This window comes from Excalfactoria chinensis, chromosome 1 (assembly GCF_039878825.1).
Source record: "Excalfactoria chinensis isolate bCotChi1 chromosome 1, bCotChi1.hap2, whole genome shotgun sequence".
Taxonomy (NCBI): Eukaryota; Metazoa; Chordata; class Aves; order Galliformes; family Phasianidae; genus Excalfactoria; species Excalfactoria chinensis.
Window position 1 is genome coordinate 18,280,592 of NC_092825.1, and position 22,605 is coordinate 18,303,196.

The window sequence follows — 22,605 nt, forward strand, 5'->3', positions numbered from 1 at the left end:
TATGTAGTCTGCAAATGACAGCTTCACAGCCAGGCATCCTCCTTCAAATACTTTGACCTTTTAATTGCTCCGTGTGTTTGTTATTCACAGTGAAGGATCATTGATCTTCCTTTGAATGTGGTATCAGTAAGATAAGACTACTTTAGAATAGTTCTCCAATTACCAAAATGTCTTTTTTTGTTGCAGCAATAGTTATTTGCTGCGCCCAAAATATCTGCCATGCAAGCAGTATCCTCCAGGGAACCTTGTATTCCTGTATAGAACTTGTATTCTAAGTGTGTAAAAAGCCTTGACTTCAGAGGATGCAGTTATTTCCAGCTTTAGTATATGCTAGCAGCATAGCTTTCCAAAAAGCTACCAAGAACAAAAGTATGCAAGCACTTTTCAAATACAACATAGGTTATGATTATGACCCATTTGCCAATCCAGCTCTCACAGGTGTTGCGAAAGTTACAACAGCCATGGAAGCTGTGCAACTTTCTAAAGGAAGCTCACTTTTAAATGCTATAAAATGTCATTCTCTTCTCAAGTAGTAGAAAGGAATGCATCTTTAAGGCCAAACTTTATATTTATGCAAACTATGCTCAAATGTTAGATGTAGTTAAGTAGCTGAATGATTGATGCATCTACTTCATCTTCCTGAAGAACCCTGGGGGTAAATGAGGTATCTTGAAGGTTAACATTTCTGCATTCTTCGTTACCACTGTAAGATGTGCATTACCAGGACATCCTAAATATTAGGTTTTACTTATGCATGCTCTCTTGCAGGAGAGAAGATGGTGAAACAACTGCATGTTTCTGACTGTATTTGATGTTGTAATGTGCTCAGTTTTCAAGGCCCAACTCAGATGTGGTTTGTCTTTGTAAGTGAGCACCTATATGTGAATAACATGTGACCATCCTGCATCTGGCAAGGTGTCACTGTCTGTCACTGCTGTCACTGACTGCTCTGCTCTCTGGAGTGAGATTCCAGTGCTCCTGCAGTATGTTACAAAGCCAGCTAAATATTCTATGGGGGGAAAAAAAAGCCATTCTAGGTGACTGCTTAGGTCATACATTCTGTGGCTTTGTGCAGAAATAGTCTAGTATTAATAGAGTTAGCAATTTCCAAGGGTTTCCATCTATGTAATAATGATACAAATTCTCTTCTTGTACCTGTCCTGGATGGTAAGAAAGGAAAACATCTCTTTGTTCTTCATCATAATAGAGGACACCCTATCTTGCATTTACAAACAGATATTTCATCATTGGGCAAAAATTGCCTCGTTCAGTTATAAAAAGTAGGTTGATGAAATCATATGGTCTCCATGTTGCAGAGAGCAATTACCAGCACTCCTAGGTGTCATAGAAAAGGGTTCAGGTTTTGTTTTTGTAAATTTGATTACCAGTGACACAAGAAGTCCTAAAAATCCTAAAAGAAATGACATGTTCAGCCTTACTATGCAGGGCTCTAGTAAGTGATCAGATACTTAGATAAGCATGGAACCTGTGCAGATCAAGTCTAAGTGGTTTAGAAGTAATTTGCAATGTTGTGTAAATAACTATTTATGTAACAACAGCTGAGGAGTAAGGTTTAGAAGAGGTGAGCAGATTGAGAAAGTGGAACACCAGGGTTTAGTTTGTGTTTTATTTCAATTAAGTCCTTTCTTGGCTTATGATGTAGGTTTTTGAGAAAGCATGCTAACCTTCGGCCCACTTGTATTTGCAAAGTCCCTGAACTGATTCTACTTCACAGTAGATCTGACAGTAAGATGGCAGGACACTTCTCCAGAGCTGGGACCTGCTTCAGTGCTGCAAGTGTCACAAAGCAACAACATCAAATGAAATATTGGTGGGGAGGTTCAAGTTGTGTTGCCACACCACCAACATCTGCCTCTAACTCTGTGGGCCAAACTAATAAAATGGGAGGCACTGCTATTGGAGCAGATCTTGTACTTATTTACTGGCTTCTTTTTCTGCTAGCCACCAGGCTAATACCTGTTCTATATCATGTAACTGAATCTCAAGAGTTTGGCCCATTGTGATAGTACAGGTGAAAACATAACTTCTACAGTGGGGAGATCAATTAAAGAAGTCCTCATACCAGATATTGTGGTTTGAAAACATAAGCAGCAACAGCTCTGGCCTAAGATACCATCAGTAGCATCTCAATCCCTCAGCTGAACTGAGGGTTGTGGGAACACACTGTGAACTATGAAAGGAGACCCATGCAATTTTAAAACTTTGGAACAAAGAGTGACAGTGTGTGATTCGAGGGATTTGGGCTTTTTTAGGCAGGTCAGATGGAAGCATCAGAAGTGTCTTTCTGGAACCTACACCACAGAAGCAGGCAGTATGGAGTAGGTTTGTGTTTTTATGCTATCATTTTTCATTTCCATTTCAATCTGGAACTTCGGGGTTTATACAACATGGATAAAATTTTGATTTTATGTAACTTTTTATATAAATCAGATGTTGGAAAGAACACAAAAAAATAAATACAGAGACTGAAAGATGAACCATATTGAATTAAACGAAGCTCTTTCCATAGACTTCAATGGAACTGGGTAAAAGAGCATCAGAAGAACACGAATAATTCAAACCAGGACTGCTGGCAAACAGTACATATCCCCAGAACTGAGCCCCAGTGAATCAAGGTCTTTGTCTAGAAAAACAAATACCAGAGCAGTTGATATTAATCCTGGTTAATGGTTAAATGGTGTGCCTGGGGACACCCAAGATCAGTAATAATCCCTGCACTGCCCTTAGTGGGCAAGCCCACACTCTACTACAGAGACAAAGAGAACAAGACAGATGTAGGGTGTATGCCATCAGCATCTCCCATCTGGTGGGGCTTCTGAAAGCAACCAGTGGTGCTGGACAACCACTTCTGGGTGGTTCCTGATACCAGAATCCCAAAAAACACTGGATATCTGGATTTCTGCCTCCACAGATCATGAGAAGTAGAACAGAAAAGCGCAGAGCCAGTTTAAACCTCAAAGCCTGCCCTCTGAAGAAATGGCTGCTTGCTAACAGGCACGTAATAAGGAGTTCTCAGACTAGGAGTTGTATCAGGTTTTAGAAATGAGTGAGCTCGGAGGAAAATCACATTTTTAAAAATAAAGTGTTAGTTTTATATTCTTTCTTCCTGTAATCATAGAATCACCCAGGTTGGAAAAGACCTTCCTTGAAGATCATCAAGTCCAACCACAGCCTAACCATAGTATCCTAACTCTAACAACCCTCTGCTAAATCATATCCCTGAGCACCACAATGGTAATGGTTTATCCTCAGAGGATGGAAAGACTATAACTTGTTCACTGAAAAGGTGCAATTTTTGAAAGAATGAACACCGACCTGGAAACAGAAAGGTTAATTCATTAAGAAGAGTTCAAAAATATACTCTGAGGAAAGCTGCACTAGGCACTGCACCAGGATATTTTATCCTCTGCTGTCTTCAAAAAGGATGTATGAAAAACAACATATATTTTTTTAATCACATTTGATGTTCTTAAATAGATATTAGCAAAATATGCATTCAAAATTAATTGGCCAGTACGAACTGTTTTCATCTTTGTTGCTCAAGGCAAGCACAGCTCTCCTTCCGCACAAATCTGATTCATCATCACGCTCAGCTCCAGCATTGTTACTTCACTCCTTGGATGTTTTCCCAGGGGCAGAAAAAATTTACTGTGAAGCACCTCAGCATTAGACAGGTAAGGTAACACAAGCTTAGGGGGGAAAAAAGATGATCCAAATCTCATCTTTTGAAGATACTTACCTAAGATACAATCATTCACAAAATGAATGACACTCGCATAATCTTCAGGCTGTCAGCTTCTCCCTGGGGGCCTTCCCACTCAGGAACGTACAAATGTTAGTACTTCTAGTAACACTTGAAAAAACAGGAAAATATTATAAAACCAAACCAGTCGCCAAAGAAGCCTGACTAATCCAGTTTCTGAAACTAATTTAGATTTTATTATTTTGATCTGATGGATACTCTTCAGAAACACAAAACGCAGATCACAACGCATGCCACTTTCTTATTTGGAGAACACATTCAATCTGTTGTTAGTGGTCTACCAAGACAAATGATATTGGTCAGCTATAAGTTGCAGTTCCTGGCATGGATCACATACGAGTCTGACTTTTGGAACAGGGGATGGAAACAAGATGGTGCACATGACTATGCAAACCACAGGTAAGGAATGTGACGGGGGGGGAGAGAAAAGAGGAACTGAAAACAAACATTCTGGTCATCTTCCTCCACTGGAGTCATATTCAAAGTTTTGAAGACGGCCTCTGAGTTTTTCAGTATCCTAGGCTGGCTGACTAAAACAGCAGGAAAGTATTCCTTTTTTGGTTTGTTTTCCTTCATTGATAAATTTCTGCAAGTTTAGTCAGATACCAGTCACTGCTAGGATGAGGGAGGAGGCCACAGGAGACAACCCATTGCAGCGCTGGGTTCCATCAGCTCAGGCATCTCATACAAATCTTCCCTTTCCACTGCTGGAGATGAATGGTAGGGAAGATCTAAGAAGCTAAGTGTTTCAGCCATATTTATTTATTTTAGCTAGGACTACTTCTTTTCTTTCAAACCAGGACGTTAATTCCTGGTAAGCTAAGCAGCTGTACATAGTAACCATTCATTCCATTGAGTTCCGGTTCCAGCAAGACTCGCCCAGCGGGACCCCTGCAACACGGCACAGTGCTGTGTCACCAAGCTGACGCTAGAGGGCGCTATAACTCTTGTCCTTTGGACTTCGGTCCAGCTGTAGGTTTCTGCCCAGGCTTAAATGTGTCAAGGCAGCAGCACAGGTCTGCACCTGTGTGTTGTTTAGGGGTAATACTAAGCCTCCCAAACGCACTTGCAATCTTCCTTCAATCTTTGCTTCTGCAATCTTAAAAACTGCAGGTAGCTTTTAACTGCGGTCTGTCGCATCACGTCTGGAATATGCCCAGAAGACACTGATCTTATTTCCACTGAACCTTACTCCCACAGGAAGAACCAACCCTTAAGTTATACCAGGGCTTTCTCCTTATTGTAAAGTCATCTCCTGAACAGCTATTTCCTTCCTGCCAAGACTGAATCCATGTTCTTGACAGAGCTATACACAGAAAGGTAAACAAAGTATTTCACTCTGTAATAATTAGGCTTTTCCTGGTCATTCCTGAAAGTACACACCAAATCAATAGCAGTTTAAAAGATTCTTACCATTTGGAAGAGATTCTCAAATCATCTGATGCAAAAAGAGACTAAAGAAGCTCAGTGCCTTGTAAGTAGGGTCTTCTGAGGAAAGTGGAATCCGTAAGCATGTGTCACTTACTACTGATTTCTCCTCCATCAGCGCTCAGTAACGGAAGATCTAATTAAATCTTACCTTTTGCATAACCAAAGCCAACCATCACTTCACAAAAAAGATACCTCTTTTAGACACAGATTCACTTTAACCAAGGCAAGCATATTACCATATACAAGAAAGCCAACAGCTGAGATGCATTCAAACTATTCTAAATATATTCTCTATGTTCACTTTACAGTGATTCATGGACTGTCTTCATCCAGTCTTCAATCAATATCTGAGATTTTGTATCCTTGAGATAACAAAGACTTTTATTTATATAAAAGCAATGAAACGAAAAAGAACTTTACAACTCCTACAAAAGTGAAGTATCAGCAGAAATAACAATTATAATTCGTATACATAACTTTACAAAAGCATTTATCAGTTACCCTGACTGCATAACTGCAGTTATTACAATCTCTTGCAAACACATGAAGCCTACGGTCATATTTTATTTTGCTATCAGCATGTGAGTCATTGCTTTTTTCCCCAGTGATGTCTTTAAAAGGAAGACTAAGATGCAGATGCCAACAGAAAAGACAGATTTGTTAAGAATGTTATCGACATACCCCAAAATGATTAGAAAAGCAATATTGATTGTGTTATTCATTGGCTCCTACTGCTGTAACTATGTTGCTGTTTATAAACTGAAAAGATTTAAGCCTTAATTCAAACAGTAGATTTATTGTATTGGATTGCGGGTGTATTTGCAGAATCCAAACTACTGAGCCATCTGCACCACAACTGCTTTCCAGGCTTTGTCTTTGTCAAAATCCTTTAAGGTATTATTGGAAACCTAAAAGTAAACAAATTTCAAACAAACGGAAACACAAAACAACGCTTCGGTTAAAAACAGAATTTTTAGCAAGTAAACTTGAGACAATCTGGGAGATCATAAACATGAGTAGTTACAGTCTGAATACTGTATATGCTGTAAACTGTACAGCTTTGTATAATGCATATTTACAACATACAAATATAATAATGTAAGCTGTGTAGTACTTAAACATTTGGGCCAATGAAATTTGGACAAATTCCTACTTTAGGCACATAACTTCAGCCATCCTGTCAGCTTTTTTTTGTCAAAAAATTACTTAAAAGCTCTACCATCTAAATCTCTGAGCCCAAAATAGTAACTAGGAGTAGTCCCAACAGTGTAACTAAAGCAAGATTCATCTATACACATGCAAGTAAATTAAGATCTTGCCTAAGAATGCAGACTACACAAAAGCCACAGAGACCTATACCTCCACCTCTAACATTATTCCTGTGTTTAAACACTACAGGGTAAATAATAAGATGTTGCCTTTCTAGAAAAATTGCTTCTTTTTGCATTTAACAGACACCTGGATAATCCCCAGAAGAGAATGGTTTAGCCATGCCATCACCTATGCTCAAAAAATGTAACTTGAAGCTCTGGAAATGCTGCTGAGTTCCATCTTTTATACAGAACATAACTCTCAGATCACAGAACCAAATGATCAGTGACTTTCACTGAATGTCTTCAGCAGCCTGAAGGGCACTTAAATCCACAGCTTCCATTTTCTATCACCAGTTGTGTAGCAGCTGTACTATTGCTGTGTACTGTGTACTTCCCACACACTTTATCCAGTGCTATTTCATTGTGGGTGCTCCTTTTAGAGCAAGGACTGAATTCAGCATTCAACCTTTCCAATGCTGGGCCACACAGAAACCATCCAGTTAACATGATTTACTCTTCCCTCTTCCTTAATATAGCACTGCTTTGTTCAGAAGAGATGAGGAAAGTCTAGGGGCTAAATGTGCTGTGCTGAGAAAGGAGATGCATGTAGTTAATCTGTGCATGCTGACATGATCTGGATTCCACCAGTCCCTGGCAAGCACTCAAGCTACATGGAAAGTGGTACCAGCAATACTAGCATCACCATGCTCTATGAAAGTATTTACTGTATCTGTAACTGAAAGGATGGCTTGAACACTTAAGTGCAGGAAGGAAACAGTGGATGTCAATTTTGATCTTCATTACCATCTTTAGTATAATCCTTAGGACATGGAGAGCCCTGGGATTCCAGACATTCTCCTCTGTTCACTAGTTCAAACTGACCAGCACAGGTAGCCACTCATGCAGCTTTCCAAGTGTTGATTCTATGCTCAATGTACATAACGCTTCCCATTTGCAGTTTAGGGAACTTAGAACTAACTCAGCTTAGCAAATTCACTCCCCTTGGAAATTCACAGCCCTTGATAAAACACAACTACACTGATAACTCATTTCATGGTCCAAAACTTCTGCATGTGTTTAAAACATGTAATTTCACTGATATCTCATTATCAGAACATGGTCATGCAAGGTCTATCATCTTTGCTACAAATTCATGCTACTTTTTTTCATTCATTGTGGCTATAAATACATACCTCTGTCGTTCTGTACTCCTGTTTTTTAACCTGTGACTCTGTCCAGGATGAATCCTGCAGTTTCATTTTTGTCTTGTAATTTACACACTGTATTACAGTTCCAATAGTGAGGCATGCCTGAATTAGCAGCATCAACATCAGAAGCAACAGTAGTACATCATAAGACTGCTAAAAATAGAGACATAGATACCTTCATTCTTTTGTTGCTGCTTTAATAGGTAGATGTTAATTTTCCAATTGCATAAAAATACGTACTTTAACAGCAGGTGGATAATTTTTAAAGATGTCAACAACTTGCATGATACTGAAGGATAAATATCCAGAAGCTGTGAACAACAATGGGGATGTGACACTGCTAATGGCAATCAGAACCTCAACCTAAATAAAATAAGATTATAAATATTAAATGGGGACAAAACCCAGTAAAAATGCTATTTGTGAGCTGTATCTCCTTAAGCAAACATAACAGAAGTGTAAGATTACACACACAAGATAAATCTTAAAAGCCATTCATGCTGTATGGAAATACAGAAGTAAGCTTTGACTAAGTTTACTAGCCAAAACACTCCCGTTTTATAACTTATTTTCCTTTTAAGAAGTGTGACGGGACTTCAGTCTAATTTTTAAAGTGTCTTTCAAATGCAGATAGAGGAAACAATACCAAATTTAAAAAGCTAGAAAAGAAGTATCATTTCTTTTTCAGTATGCATGAAATACTGAGAATTAACAGCAGATATTGCAGACTTAAAATCTAAAACAACCATTCAAATCAAGTTGAGTGCTTTGAGGCAAGTTTATTACAACAAAATAGCAGCTTAGTTTTCATTCAAATATCATCCTAAAGGATCAGATTCTGACTTCTGTTGTGGTCATGCATTATTACTGACTTAAGTATGGTTGAATGACTGTAACTTAGAGCAGATGTTTTAAGGAGACTTAACTGCACATTTGGGACACTCAGGGAATAAATGTACTTTATACAAAGTCCTTCAGTTTTCTTGCTAGTCAAATAGATCAGGAATTTGTTTACAATAGGTTCTAGATCCTATATGGACTGCATCCCTAATTTTCTTCCTTCAGAAAGCACAGCACATAATGGAAGGAGAATGGAATGGAGCTCAGAAGCATAAGAGCATTTATCCATGTACCATATAAGGCATTTATTTCCATACAGCAACATCCATTTCTAAGAAACCAGTAAAAACAAACCAAGCGAACAAACAAACAAAACCCACCAGTTCTTAGAATTTCATGGACTGGCCTTCCTTTCAGAAACATCAACTTACAATCTTGTTATACATCTGTTACATTTGTAGAAGTAACTACAAACAAGCAGGCAAATATGAACATTATTACACTCTAATGGCAAAATTCAAGGACTTTACACACTTACCAGACATTTACTTGGATATTCAGCAGCCACATGACTTGCAATAGCGCTAGGAAAGCACTAAATAGAATACAAGGAAGTGTAACAAAGTAAGGATTTACTTATTTGACAGTTACACAACTTACAACTACGTAACAGTGATGCCCACTAATTATAGATAATATCCTAAATTTAATAAAGATATGAAACACATGTATTTTTAATGACAGTTGTCAACAGTGCTGTGAATCAATTAATTAAACAGAGATAAAACTAATCTCCATTTAGCTTACATTTAAATGAGTGTCATGCATTAAACCGACACATAATGAAATATTAACCACAAAACTTGATGCTTCTGCCTTAAAATCTAATGAATCCCACAGAACTTTGTGAGTTCTACATGCTGAACAAGTTGTTTACAATTTTTTTCCATTTCCAGAGAGGGATTTTCCAGACATAGGAGCCATATATAAATTCATTGTCATCTTTCTCAACTTGTTCAGGTAAGTAGAGTAACACTACATCCTTTACAAGTGTACTGTTTCTAGGTGCAGGCTGTTATTAGTGACTACCATTAACAACCACAGATTCAGGCTTTAAAGCAGTTAATTCTGATGAACTAAAGCTGATAACCTAAGGAATCTACCACACTAAACTTAAACTCAACTTTTTACTTTGCAGCCTGAAATACTCTAAAAGCTAGGAATTGTTTCACAAAACACTTATAATATCTCTAAAATCCTTGTCAATAAGACATAATAAGACTCATTTCCATGTTACCGGGGACTGAAAACATATCACAATGTGTTTGAAGGACTAAAGTCTTGTAAATCAAAATAGAACAATCATTACATAATAGACTAGATATACTGAAGTAGTTATTGGGAATGCAGCAATTTCCAGTTAATGTTAGGGTCAAATAAACATGACAGTACAGTGAAAAAGAGAGAGAAAAATCAAATATTCTATTTTAAAAAAGAGCATTCATTTTGAACTACTTACAGCAACCAAGATCCAAAAGAATGTTACTGAAAGATATGGACCTGAGACTAGAACATCCATATTTAAAGCAATTATGCCACCAAATACTGATGAAATTCCAATAATCACTTCAATTACCTAAAACAAAGTAGAGCACACAAGTTATAAATAGTACATATTAAAAACAAAATTCCTATTTGCCTGTGGAAAAGAAATCACTGGAAGGAGGGGGGAAAAAAAAGCATTTATGCTATTAGATACACAAAAAGTCAATGTTCTGCAGATGGAAAATATGGCAAAACTCCAGCTGGCCTAAATGAAAGCAAATTCAGCTTCATTATGCATGCTTATACTCTCATTTATTAGCTCCACTAAACAACAGTTTACAGTATTTATGCTTAAGTCATTAAGTAATTTTTTTCCCACTGTACATGGCAGTTATTTATCTTACAATATTCATTTAGGATGCATTTTAGGATCCATCTTGTATTTCTGATTTTAATTCTTTCACTGCTTGCCTACATTAATCTGTTCCTGACTTCAAAGGAGTTTGGCACTTAGAATGATGCAGGAATAGGTTGATATACAGACATAAAACGAGTACTTACTGAGTATGACTTCAGAATTCGGGTAGGAAAGCTGACATTACTCAAAACAACGGTACTATCGTATGTGGTATTCTAGAAGAAAATAAAAATTGTGACTGAAAAAATATGCAAGTAATAAATTTATTTTTACACTTTGTAGAACTTGTTACAGATACTGTTACAGGTGGCAGGTAACGTCTGGTTGGCCCATCAGAACCAAAAGCAACACCCAGCAATAACTGAGAGTGTCAGACTGCATCAATCACAATGAAAATAAACAAGGTAGTCCCAGACAAGCCCCTCAACCACCCCTCAACAGTGAAATACAGCCATCTCTCTTCTCCACTTTCTACCTTAGCCTTTCAAGGCCTGAAAGATTTCTGAAAATCTGAAGTAAATCCTTCTGATTTTGCTGACACGGTAACTGAAGGAAGACAGTTTACAGTATGACTTTGCCGAGCAAACAACACTTCCAGAAATAGGTAAAAGAAGTAACACAGAAACAAGGGTGTGATTTGGAAAAGCACTTAAAGAAAAACCCGAATTAACTGTCCAGGTATAATAATATAGGAAAAATCCAACACTTTTTTTAAAGTTACTTAGAAAAACATCAAAAAACAATCAACTCTAATGTAAGGATACCTACTTTCTTTCTCATACAGCAGTCTTCAGTAGATCTAGCTGAAATGATCACAGTAGTTGCCATGAAGATTTCCAGCAGAATAAGTAGAATCAAGTTGAAATTTATCTGCCGGTGGAATTCCAGAGATAAATAAATTACATCTTTAACATTAAAATTAACATAAGAGGCAGGATCCAACTATCTACATTCTGTGACACTTAAATGTATCCATTGAAAAGGTACTTTAAAACCCTTTCATTTCTGATGAATTTCTAGAACACTTAGTTGTCTGCATAATACTGAGAATACCTAATCTGAGAAAGAGATATTTATTTCAATTATGGAAACAATCTGCCTGAAGAATACCATCTTCTTCCAAAAAAGCAGTTAATGACAACGGGGATGTACTGGGTTCTGTTGCATTTTTCAGGATCTCCCATATGAAACCAGAAGATTGCAGCAAATCATAAACTCATAGAACATAAGAACATGAGCAAGTCATAAACTCATAGAAATAGAAAGAAAAACAAGGAGTATGACTAGCCCAGGGGGACAAAGGAAATCCACTGGGAGAGAAAGAGGGCCACAGGCTTCCAAACTCTACACTGCAATGCAGATTGTCTGATACAATGCCTAATGCTGAATGAAAACACATTCCATAAACACATAGTTCTGGAGTTCGGGCATTTTACTTTTTGTATTATTATTTTTTTTTAATAGAAATACTGCTAAATCTGGAAGTAAACAGTTTTAAAAACCATTTCTAACAATGGGAATTCAGTGTTAGATTTCTAAGCATACACAAAAATTCTCACTGTAACTACCACTGTTTACAAAGAATCAAGTAAATTATGCCCTTAATCCTTTTCTGTGGGTAGAAAATATTGGATCAACACAACCTTAACCACATTCACTCTGAACACGCAACAGGCATTAAAAATGTAGATTGCTGAAACCACAGAAACAGAGAATTCAAAATTAAATCATTTAAAGTTCAACACAGATGTTTAAACACATAGACAGAATCATAGAATCTTACAGATGTTCCAAGCCATCTGCACAGGCCTGAAAAATAATGACAGAGGACCCAGAGGAGACTGATGCATTCCTGGATCAATAACTACAGTGAAACAAAGTGAGTCAGTGTACATTGGGGCACACATTTCTGCTAAGGCAACCAAATCAAGCACCTACACTCTAGTAACTCCATGCACCCATATCATCCAAACTTCCAGTACTGCAGGTGGTGACACAGTCTAAACAGACAGCAGAAGTCTCAGCCAGTCACTAAGGTTGGGGTTCAATCCTACTGGCCGGTAGGGTCATTTGAAATACATACATACAGAACATGTATGAATGATAATGGAGCAAAACGAGTCCCTTGGACTTATCCTTCCTGTGCAGACATAGAACTCCACTGTCTTGATGGGGCTGCTATCCTGTCTACAAACTAGTGGAAGGGAATGTGTAAGAACTCACTAGTATCAAGTCATACTTCTGCTCCCTCCCAAAATAATTAGACTGTTTTCTAATATTTAAAAGCTTTACCAGGAAAGGAATGTAAAAGGGATAAAGGCCCCTGCATCCCCTACTTGGAAGGCAGTGAGGGATTGCATGAGATAACTGCTACTCCAGCAAAAAACTAACATGCAAAGAACTGACTGATGAAAACCGTCCATAGATATGCAGAAACCCAGAGGGGCATGATGTCATCTCATCAATCACAGGCATAAACTGCCTATTATCTAAAGTCAGTTCAATTGACTGGACTGTCCAGTGTGTTAAATCCCCACAGCTCCTATTGACCTCAGCACTCCATCTCTGAAAATCAGGTACAGAAATTTGAACCTGGACTTTGTCATATCATTCAAAAAGCAGGTTGTTACTTATTGGCCCAATCCATATACTAAGTTTTCTAAGAGGAAGCAAATACAATTAATTCACAAGTTCAGCATCTGTGAAATCTGGAGCTAAACAGACATTATTGAGATAGTATAGCAAGTATTGAGATAGCTATTTAGCAAGTAATATTTGTACTATTTTTCTGTTACAAGCCTCTATTTACACCAGTTCCTATTTCCTGCATTATTAGAGAAAGCTATTAGTACCACAACACTTAGTACCACAACACTCGATATGACGGTGGGAAAAGAACAATAAATAGCACATGCTGGCAGCCATTAACCTTTATATAAAATGTATGATACAGCTGTATTGAGCTGTTCTGCGATAGCCCAAGCATTTATCAACAGTAACAATAATACCTACTACTGCTATATTACTTCATAGAATAATTATATAGAGTAGAGGTCTTGGAACATTTTAGGATAATGAAAAAACCCTATAATGTTACTTTTTGGCTTAGAGTACCAAAGACAAGTGTGAAGGCTGTGATTCAAAATCAGAGAACTCTCCCCTGCATGAAATAAGTGCATTTCAAATAATGCTAACAGCTGCCTTCTCTTTGTTGACAATATAAGGGAGAAACATTAATCAAAATTTTATTTACTGGTGACTTCAGAAGCAAAACTGTACACTGTAGAAGATCCAAGAAAGAATTCTACTTGATCTGAAGATGTCATACAATATAATAGTGGAAGGGAACCACTGTTTGGGACACTCTCCTATTTCATTATTGTTTAACCCTGAAAATTGACTAACCTACAGTTGAAGTACTAAACTATTTTCAATGTTCTTCTGATCCTGCTTTTTCAGAAAAACAATTTAAAAAATCAAATAACTAAAAAAATAGTTTTCTAACTATTCTAACTAGTTTTTTACTTCAATCAAAAGAAAAATAAATAGCCAGTTGGTAAAACTGGAGCACCTTTCAACATCTCATTCATACTCCTGAACTTAAAATATAATACAGGAAAGCCATTTTCATACTGATCTCCAGTAAGTTTGCTGTATCTTTTATTCATGAGGTTTCATCTCTGATTTTAATTTTTCAGGTCCTGTCTCACTCCAAAAGGTAAAGTTAATGCAGACTGAGAACTGTGTCATTCCTTTTTGTTTTTGTTTTTGTTTTTTTTTGGTAAAGCAAAGAGAAATGTTGCATTAATTAGCAATTATTCTATTAACTTACATTTATAGCTGATGGATTCAGGACAAGTTTGCATCCAAACCAAATTAAACATGTTGTTGTAACAGCAAATGTAGAGACAAACAGAATCTGAAAATTGGGTATCTGTAAAACAAGTGTCAGAATAGGTTTTACTCTCATAACAGAGATAAAAAAAGATGTAATTGATAAATTGCCAAAAAACTCTTACACTTACCACATTAATTTTATTCCTTGCTATAGCAAAGCTCACAACTGCAGAAGGAATACACTGGGAAAATTAAGAGAGAAAACTAGTGGGATATTCTGCGCAAATAATATTAAGTATATTTTTCTATATGTGCTTTTAATTGAGTCAGATTTAATATAAGTATTACAGTTAATAATTGGACAAACTGAAAATAGAAACACTAAGAAAAGACCACCCTCTTTCCCTGGGCTCATTAATTACAACTGGTACTTGAGGATTGCTAGAAGTTTCCATATCCCTCACTTTTGTCTAGCTACCCAGCACAATGTGAGGCGTAAAGGAATGCATGAAAATCTCATGTGTCATTCTGTGCCTCTGCTAGCTAAATTAACTCTAGAAGCCATCAGATGTTTAAGAAGGAAAAGAAAAACACAGCTACTCCTGCAGTGGGCCTCCATATACTTTTAAAAAGACAACGTCATGGTTGCTTAAAATCTCAACCACACTCTTCTGAAAAACTTGGTAAAAACCAATCTGCTGAGAAATCACAATTTAAGAATCATGCCTAGAACCTCTGATAGTTTTACTAGGAAAATTTCACTACGTAAGAGCAGAGCTAAATGGAAAAATCACACAAAAAGGAAGTTTCACAAAGTAATTTCTCAAGCCCCTAATTGTTCCCCATCACACTAGATATGTTACTATTACAGATCAAACTCTGTTTTGCATATATATGTAACAGTACAATATATTCATAAGTAAAATACATTCATAAGTAAAAAATACTAAGCTAAAATTATGAATAAGATTTTCACGTTTAATGATGAATGATGTAACAAATGTTGCATTTCTTCACTAATTATCTTTTCACAAGTCTGAGCACTGACGGCTTAACAATGAAACCTCTATAATTAGATTAATATGGAAATTAAAAATTTTTGGCGGCACTTCCTTAACACCTAACTGACCTATCTTTAACATCACAAATAGAAACAGTTATATCCTGGACACCCTAGTCTCTAGAACACAATGTGACTGAGTTTAGACAACTGATTTCTACCCCTAGTCAAGATGGTCAATACATTCTAGAGAGCAATTCTGCTCTTCCTAAGCTAGACATTTAATAGTCAGTAGAATATACAGCTCTGTAGACTCTTCCAACTACACTGCCTCCATTATCTGCAGGAGGAACTGAAATACAGTGCCCACATGGAGACACCCAAACATAAGTGTCTTCAACGACAGCAAGCCATTCAAACACAACACAAAAGTGATCTGTCACTTAACCTTCTGTATCTATGAGATCTTTGGAAATTCTCAGTAAATACAAAGTTCAAAGAGACCGTATTTGAGGCAGGAAAAGATATATCTCAGAAAGTACACTAATGTTGCATAGCATAATAGTTTAGCGAAGACACTGGCTTCAAATACTGCTTCAAAATTATTCTAATACCTCTAGCAGAAACATAAGGCACAGCTGCCCCACAGAACAACTTCTGGTACTTGCGTAAAGCATTAGCCTTGCACCTAACTTAAATAAATCTGCAAGTCAAGTTGCCAAAACAATTATGACAGGACAAAATCCTGTCACAAAACAAGTACATCAGACTCATCATAGAAGCAAAGACCTGAAGAGTAAGACAATCATATACAATAACATAGGACATATATGAGGGTCTAAATGCACAGTAAAAATTAGTGGATTTTGAAAAATGTCAGATACGGTTGATTCATACTCATATATTATTAATAAAACAATAATAAAACTGAGAACTTTTTCAGTCTGCCTCAGTACTTGGGTATTGTGGCAAAGTATAATGAAAAATGTAATACTTTGAAATGCATTCCAGTAGTATTTAGGCAAGAGATTCTGCCAATATGCAACAGTGCAAATTTTCTTCAAGTAAAGCACAGAAAAACCAGTCATACATATAATTAATAGCTGCCCATGGTAAGCTGGTTAACAAAAATGGCAGCACAACACTATTTGTGAAAACGGCTATTTCCTTAGTCTTAGGCTGAAAAGTAATTTAAAAAACTCTTACAAAAAATAAAATTTCCATGAAATAAATTAATAACAAAAAAGATGAAATAAAACAAAACATAAATACACAAATTCTACTGGCTTTGCTGTCAAATAGCCACAGCAAACAATTAGGAATGCTTACTGAACCTGCTGCACAACGTAAATAATCCATTTCAGATGGAAAAATATTTCCCAGATAGAGTGAAAATCCAGAGGTAATAAGGAGGCAAGTCTGCAAAGCAACAAATAACAAAGATTAATACAATAAAACTTCTGTAAAGATAAAAATCAGTAATTCCTTTGAAACTGAGCTATTAATAGACAATAATGCAGTCTTTGTGTGAATGATTTTGAAGCAAAATATCTAAGCATGCTGAGTTCTGAGGAATACGTTTCACTGGTTACCAAGACTTAATACCAAACAAGCATGTCTGAATCAGGTACTGTGTCCTGACTTGGCAAACACCTCAGGAAATTATCACAGGGTAATTGCAGAGGGTTCAACTTTAATAAATAATTAAATAAATAAAAAGTTTCAGAAAACTTAAGTAAGCCTGTACTTTGCATCCTCTGTTTGGCTCTACCAATATTCACAGTTCACATGGGCAGATGGGCAACTAACAACAAGAAAACAATAACAAAAATAGTATTAGGACATACTGATTAAGGTACTTCTACATGTACTCCTTTCTCCCTCCAAACTCCCTTCCCACCTTGGTTCAGTGGCACAACCATAAATGCTCAGCTTCTGTTGCTCCCTTCCTAATCACTCGATTCATTCCACAATTAAGGCTAGACTTTCAGCATTAAATGATTAGTATATTCTACCAATAATTTTTCTTTCTGCTCTGAGTAGACATTCCTTCAAAGAATTTGGGAAAGAAGAGGGACAAAATAGCTGTTCTTTATTATTTGGGCAGTTTTTTCAAGCTGCAGATTTCTGGTGCCTTTAAATGTCCTCATCAAAAAACTCAATTGTTCCTGCACAAGAACAGCCATTGCTAGCCACTCTGATGTCACTCTACAGTTTGCAACCACTCCGTGAACACAGTTCTGTTCACCAAGGAACTTCTATCGCTTAGCACACAGATGTTGCGAAAACATAATTCAAAGAAAGCCAGTTCTTACTTTCTTTTTGTGTAACTGTACATCTGAAAGGAAAGCCATGTTACACAGATTGTCACAACAACAAAAAAGTGTTGTTTCTATGAAAGTAAGGCACTGCTTTTATTCACTGGGAAAAAATAATTAATTACCCTATTAACAGTGAAACATTTCAGCTCTTAAAAAAAATGACTCTTCAAAACATACCAACTCAGAAATAAAATGACTTAATTGTAATTGCTATAATGAGCTGTAAGTATCTTGGCTCAGAGCATGAAGTAACATGATGCTTGTGCAAGATCAGTATCCAGTGATCCTACCAATGAGACAAAAATTCACATCACTATGATGTTCATGAAAGAAACGTAAGTATGTCACTCATTACATGAAAATCCTATCAAATAACTCCGTAACTTATGAAAATATAAGTAAAATTTGATAACTATGTATTGTATACATTTTTATATGATAAAAATGACATCAGGGCAAGTACTGTCAATGGTTTAAACAAAAATTTAATGTAGGCATATCATTAGGATAATTTACATATTTCACAAAGAGGCATTACTAATATATACACAAGGGTTGATAGTTACAACTACAATTTACTCCATTTAATGTTAAATACAAAAATCAGTCTTCATGAAGTGTATTTAGTTACTGCAAAGGGATCCAAAAAATATTATTAGTCAATTAAATGTTACATTCTAAGTTTGCCTTGTTCCTTTCCATACAAATATTTCTATTCGGTCCTTTCAGCGGTATAATTATGACTCCCCAAATGATCTAAAACAAAACAAATTAGAGAAACCCCCTCAGGATGTTTAATTTTTACTCTTTATAGTGTACTTACACCCATCAGCAAAGAAAAGATCCACGTTCTGTAAATAAAGCAAGGATGCAGCCTCTTTGATAGCTGAAGGTCACTGGATTTGATATCCGGTATATAATTTCCATTCTCTTGCTTTCCTCGCTCCAAAGTTGGCATTCTGTCATAGCTGAATTCTTCTCGGTAACCTTCTTCCCTGGTCATAACACTCTGTAAAGGCAACTAAATAATAACGGCAATGCAGAGGACGAAGAAAAATCAAAAATCTAACTTAGTTTCTTCATCTACTCGGATCAGTGCCCAATTAAGTTTTTTTTTTTGTTTGTTTGTTTGTTTTTAAGAAGAATAAGCAAGTGAAAATTAGTACAGAGCTGTATTTATATTTTGAAGTATGCAAGCCTGACAGGAACTAATTGCACTCAGTAACTAAATTACACTGTATAGCCATGGTTTGCAGTACAGTATAAATACCATCAAATTGAAAGTTTGTGTTTCTACACACAGACTTAACAGACTTTTATGATAGATCTCAAAAACATCTTTGCAGAGGTGTAATTTGAGGGTAACCCTACAACCAAATCATCCCCCTCTTTTTTATTTATTTGGAAAAAAACAAACCAAAACCCTGTGGTATAGACGAACATTTTAAAACATGTGTAGATGTTAAATTGCATTTGATTTTAAAACTTACCAGACATCTGAAATGACTGACTTCACCATGACACCAATGAGCCCACAAAATCACAGTAATTCAGCTACGGCAATCTTTTTCTAGCTCATCCTATAGCAACCATGTTGCTTGTTCACTTAGCCCCGTTCTGTTCATCTCACTGCTTGCCAATCCATTCCAATACCTTGAGTACCTTCCATTACAGATACTGCACATTTTTCTACAGTTAAAAAACTTCACGCTTACCTCTGACTGAAAAGTGAACTGTCAGTTTAAAACAGTCCCGTGAACACAGATGCCCGTACACTTTGTGATCTTCTCACCGCTCAGTGAGTCATGCCGTCTTTGAAAAGTTCTCCCTTACACTTTGGCTTTCAACAACATCTATTCAGATACGGAACAAAAGCACAGCAAAAACTTGAGTTAAGCCAGGGAACAGGAAAATGCTTCTTGAATTTTAATTAACAGAATACACTAGAAAATGACCGCACTACACACGTTAAGAGCTGCTTCCAAATCACACCAGCAAATTTAAAGAGTTTCAGACATCTTTTTTTGTACTACCCTTTACTTGGCATATTAAATTAAATCATCCTTGTAGTTTATCAGCTTTACTTATTATCATAACCTGTGATAATGATATTCAACAATCTAGTCCTTGTGTCAAAAGAGCAGAAGCTACTTATAACACAGTATTCTTCTAGAATAACCTACTGGTAAAAATTCAAGTATCAAAAAAAGTTGGGAAGTTACAAGTTAAAAACTTATCAAGAACCTTATCTTCACTGTAGAACTCTTTATCTTTTTCTATTAAGCTTGGCTTTCTGGAACGTTCAGATAAAACCTGCACATTGGCATCATACTGACATTCATACTTACACCACGATGACTACACAATGTATTTAAAATCTAGTAGGCAGCAGTGACATGCAATGCCTGGTGAACACTGGATCCCCCTCCTGCTTATTAGGCAATTAAAGAAAAAGAAAGAAAAAAGAAAAAAAAAAAAAAAGAAAGAAAGAAAGAAAGAATGCTTTTATCTTGAAGATGTTGGCATCTTGACAACTGCAGCACTGACAGGGGCTTTTGTGTACACTTTAATGAAGTAACGAAGACACAATTAGATTTTCAGCACTTTTGGACAAGAGCATCACCTTTTTAATGCATGCTAAAAAAAACTTCAGAGCACCCCTACTTTTCATTTTGGGCTGACTGTGATTTTGTTCTTCTCAAAATGAAAGCTAGTATTAAAAATATATATATTAAAAGGTACGGTTTTAATAGTCTGAAACATGGAAATTAATCACACATGATACACAGCTGGATACTGTTTTAGAAATGAGAGGAAAAACAACCATGTACCCTAGCAAAACTGTCGTGAGTAATTAAGGCTTTCCCTCTGCTCAAAGAGGGACACGCTATGCAAGTATTTCCACTCTTTGCATCCTTTCAAAGGCTGTGTTTCAATGGAAAATGGATAATGCTGACTTCACATCCTTTTCAAAGACTGCTAGGTTCTAGGAGCAAGAGTTCAGCACAATTTAGCACAGATATAAAATAAGATCACATTTTTTTTTCCTTTTGACCATTTAAGTCAATATAGGGAGAAACTGGAGAACTATTCAGATATTGATTTGATCTCACTGAGTAAAAATGAATTTAGAAACTCTTATGTCACTGCACAAAGCAGCACATAACAACAATAGAAAGTTTTGCTGAAAATTCCAAGTAATCCAGAATGAAACCTGAAGGCCATCTCTCTCAATCAGGGCACTACAGCATTTCCTCTGCTTGCACTGTGATTCCTTCTTCACCCTTTCCTGAACATGTCCTTGTATTTGTTGCTTTACTTTTTGCATGGAGGTTCAGCATGTGATTTCTGATACTCTAAATTTTTCATCTGTCTCAACCAAAAACACTAGAACTTCTGACTTCAGCTTCTAGTCAGACTTTGGGGGGGGTCCTTTATTTTAGTTCCCTTAATTTTGTGTTTCAGATTCTGTACAAAATCCTGGGTCCTTTTTGTGTATACACAAAAGGCATAAAGGCACAAGGCACAATCTGGTAGTCAGAGCCCAAATGACCCTACAGCCCCAGGTTCTGTACAAAGGTGTTTGTATGAAGAGATTCCTACTAATCCTAAAGGTGCACAGGAAACCAGCACAAAGACTGCAGAAGGTGCAACATCACATCAGTAGGACATCACATACTTCTCAGAAAGGTTTACAAACCACGTATTTTTATTCTAAGTTAGGTCAAATAATATCAAAAGATGATAACCATACCAAATTGTAAAAGGCTTTGAAGGACAACTTTCTTTAACAGCTACTAATGACAACTGAAAGGGTTCAGACTCCCGAAGCAGCTGTAGCAAGTGTTAGGTAATTTGCCACTGTTAGTAACTGCATTATTTTGGTATTTTCTAGTCTTAAAATCAGCTCTTTGAAGTACTTTGTTTCTCTGGAACCAATTCCTCAAAGTCTTTGGTCTCCCAGCTTATGTAATGGGGCAGGTACAGAACAAAGTTCAGGCCCAGTTGCTTCAAAACAGCTCCTCCATTGCAACACATTTTTATTAGGATTTACAATCTTTCACATTAATTCAAACCAGTCTGATCACTATACATACTATTCACTTCATGCTACCGAAATATTAAATGTTTCTAAACATATGGATGCAATGAACAAACACAGCACATTCACATTCTAAAGGACAACCAGGTTAAATACTTGCCTTTTCCAACTTGCAGTAAGATTGCTGAGCAGCACAAACAACCTGTGAAGGCTTTCGTAAATAAAGTCAGGAGCAGGATCTTCAGACAGGAATTTATTGCCTACTAAAGAGATCAGTGACTACAGGCACTTATACTCACACGTCCCTCCTCCCAGTAAGCATCACATCCCCCCAGTTACTTCAGAGCAAGACTTGGGAACCCATGTGCAATTACTGGCAGCCAGAATTTCCTTGGTCTAGGAACTGTGCAGAACTCTATAAAAAGCATCACACAGTCTGCAGTGCATTCCTAGCCCTTCCCTGCCTAAACAGAGCTGAGCTAACTGTACAAGTACAAAAGGTTGCCGAAGACAACCGTTACCCTAGCCCCGGAATCTGCTCACAGACCACACCACCTTCCCATAGCAAACAGCCTTACAGCAGTTTCCCATAGAGGCACAGGCTACACTGCCAAACCTTCTGGACCCTCCTGCCCTGGCCTTGTGCTGCTGCTCCTGACAATGCTACCAGGACGCTGAGCTCACCAACTTAGAAACTCGCTTGTAAAATGCCCTCTGTTAAATGAAATTTAAAGGAGCTTACACCAAGCACCTAAAGCACACTGTGAGAGGAGAGCTGGTAGACAGACCGGCAATGTCCGCTCGCAGCCCAGAAAGCCAAAGGTATCCTGGGCTGCAACAATAGCAGTGTAGCCAGCAGGTCCTGC

At 36.9% G+C, this 22,605-nt stretch overlaps 1 protein-coding gene across 7 annotated transcripts; it reads right to left on the minus strand.

Annotated features, from left to right (window-relative positions):
- Positions 1 to 5,649: 5,649 nt before the first annotated feature.
- MLC1 (modulator of VRAC current 1) lies at positions 5,650 to 22,415 on the minus strand. Of its 7 annotated transcripts, XM_072334485.1 has the most exons (14): positions 22,039 to 22,194; positions 21,900 to 21,950; positions 19,413 to 19,550; positions 18,521 to 18,718; positions 16,706 to 16,795; positions 14,565 to 14,618; positions 14,372 to 14,473; positions 11,308 to 11,409; positions 10,683 to 10,754; positions 10,096 to 10,212; positions 9,115 to 9,171; positions 7,977 to 8,099; positions 7,722 to 7,889; positions 5,650 to 6,123 (listed from the first exon to the last, which is right to left on the minus strand). In XM_072334485.1, the coding sequence occupies exons 4-14, from the start codon at positions 18,698 to 18,700 to the stop codon at positions 6,049 to 6,051; spliced, it is 1,140 nt and encodes a 379-aa protein (XP_072190586.1). In that variant the 5' UTR covers positions 18,701 to 18,718; positions 19,413 to 19,550; positions 21,900 to 21,950; positions 22,039 to 22,194; the 3' UTR covers positions 5,650 to 6,048. The 7 variants fall into 7 exon arrangements, with proteins under 7 accessions (XP_072190586.1, XP_072190565.1, XP_072190575.1 ...); XM_072334464.1 differs by having other exon boundaries at positions 21,900 to 22,415; XM_072334474.1 differs by having other exon boundaries at positions 18,521 to 18,706; positions 21,900 to 22,232.
- Between the last annotated feature and the right edge of the window lie 190 nt (positions 22,416 to 22,605).

What these genes read in the sequence shown, in the direction of transcription:
- MLC1 (XM_072334464.1), bottom strand. Translation starts at nt 18,700, where the DNA reads ATGACCAGGGAAGAAGGTTACCGAGAAGAATTCAGCTATGACAGAATG. An exon ending in TCTTTTGGATCTTGGTTGCT is followed by an intron (nt 9,172 to 10,095) that starts GTAAGTAGTTCA and finishes TATTCTATTTAG; the next exon opens with TGCTTTCCTAGCGCTATTGC. An exon ending in AATATCCAAGTAAATGTCTG is followed by an intron (nt 8,100 to 9,114) that starts GTAAGTGTGTAA and finishes TATTTTATTTAG; the next exon opens with GTTGAGGTTCTGATTGCCAT.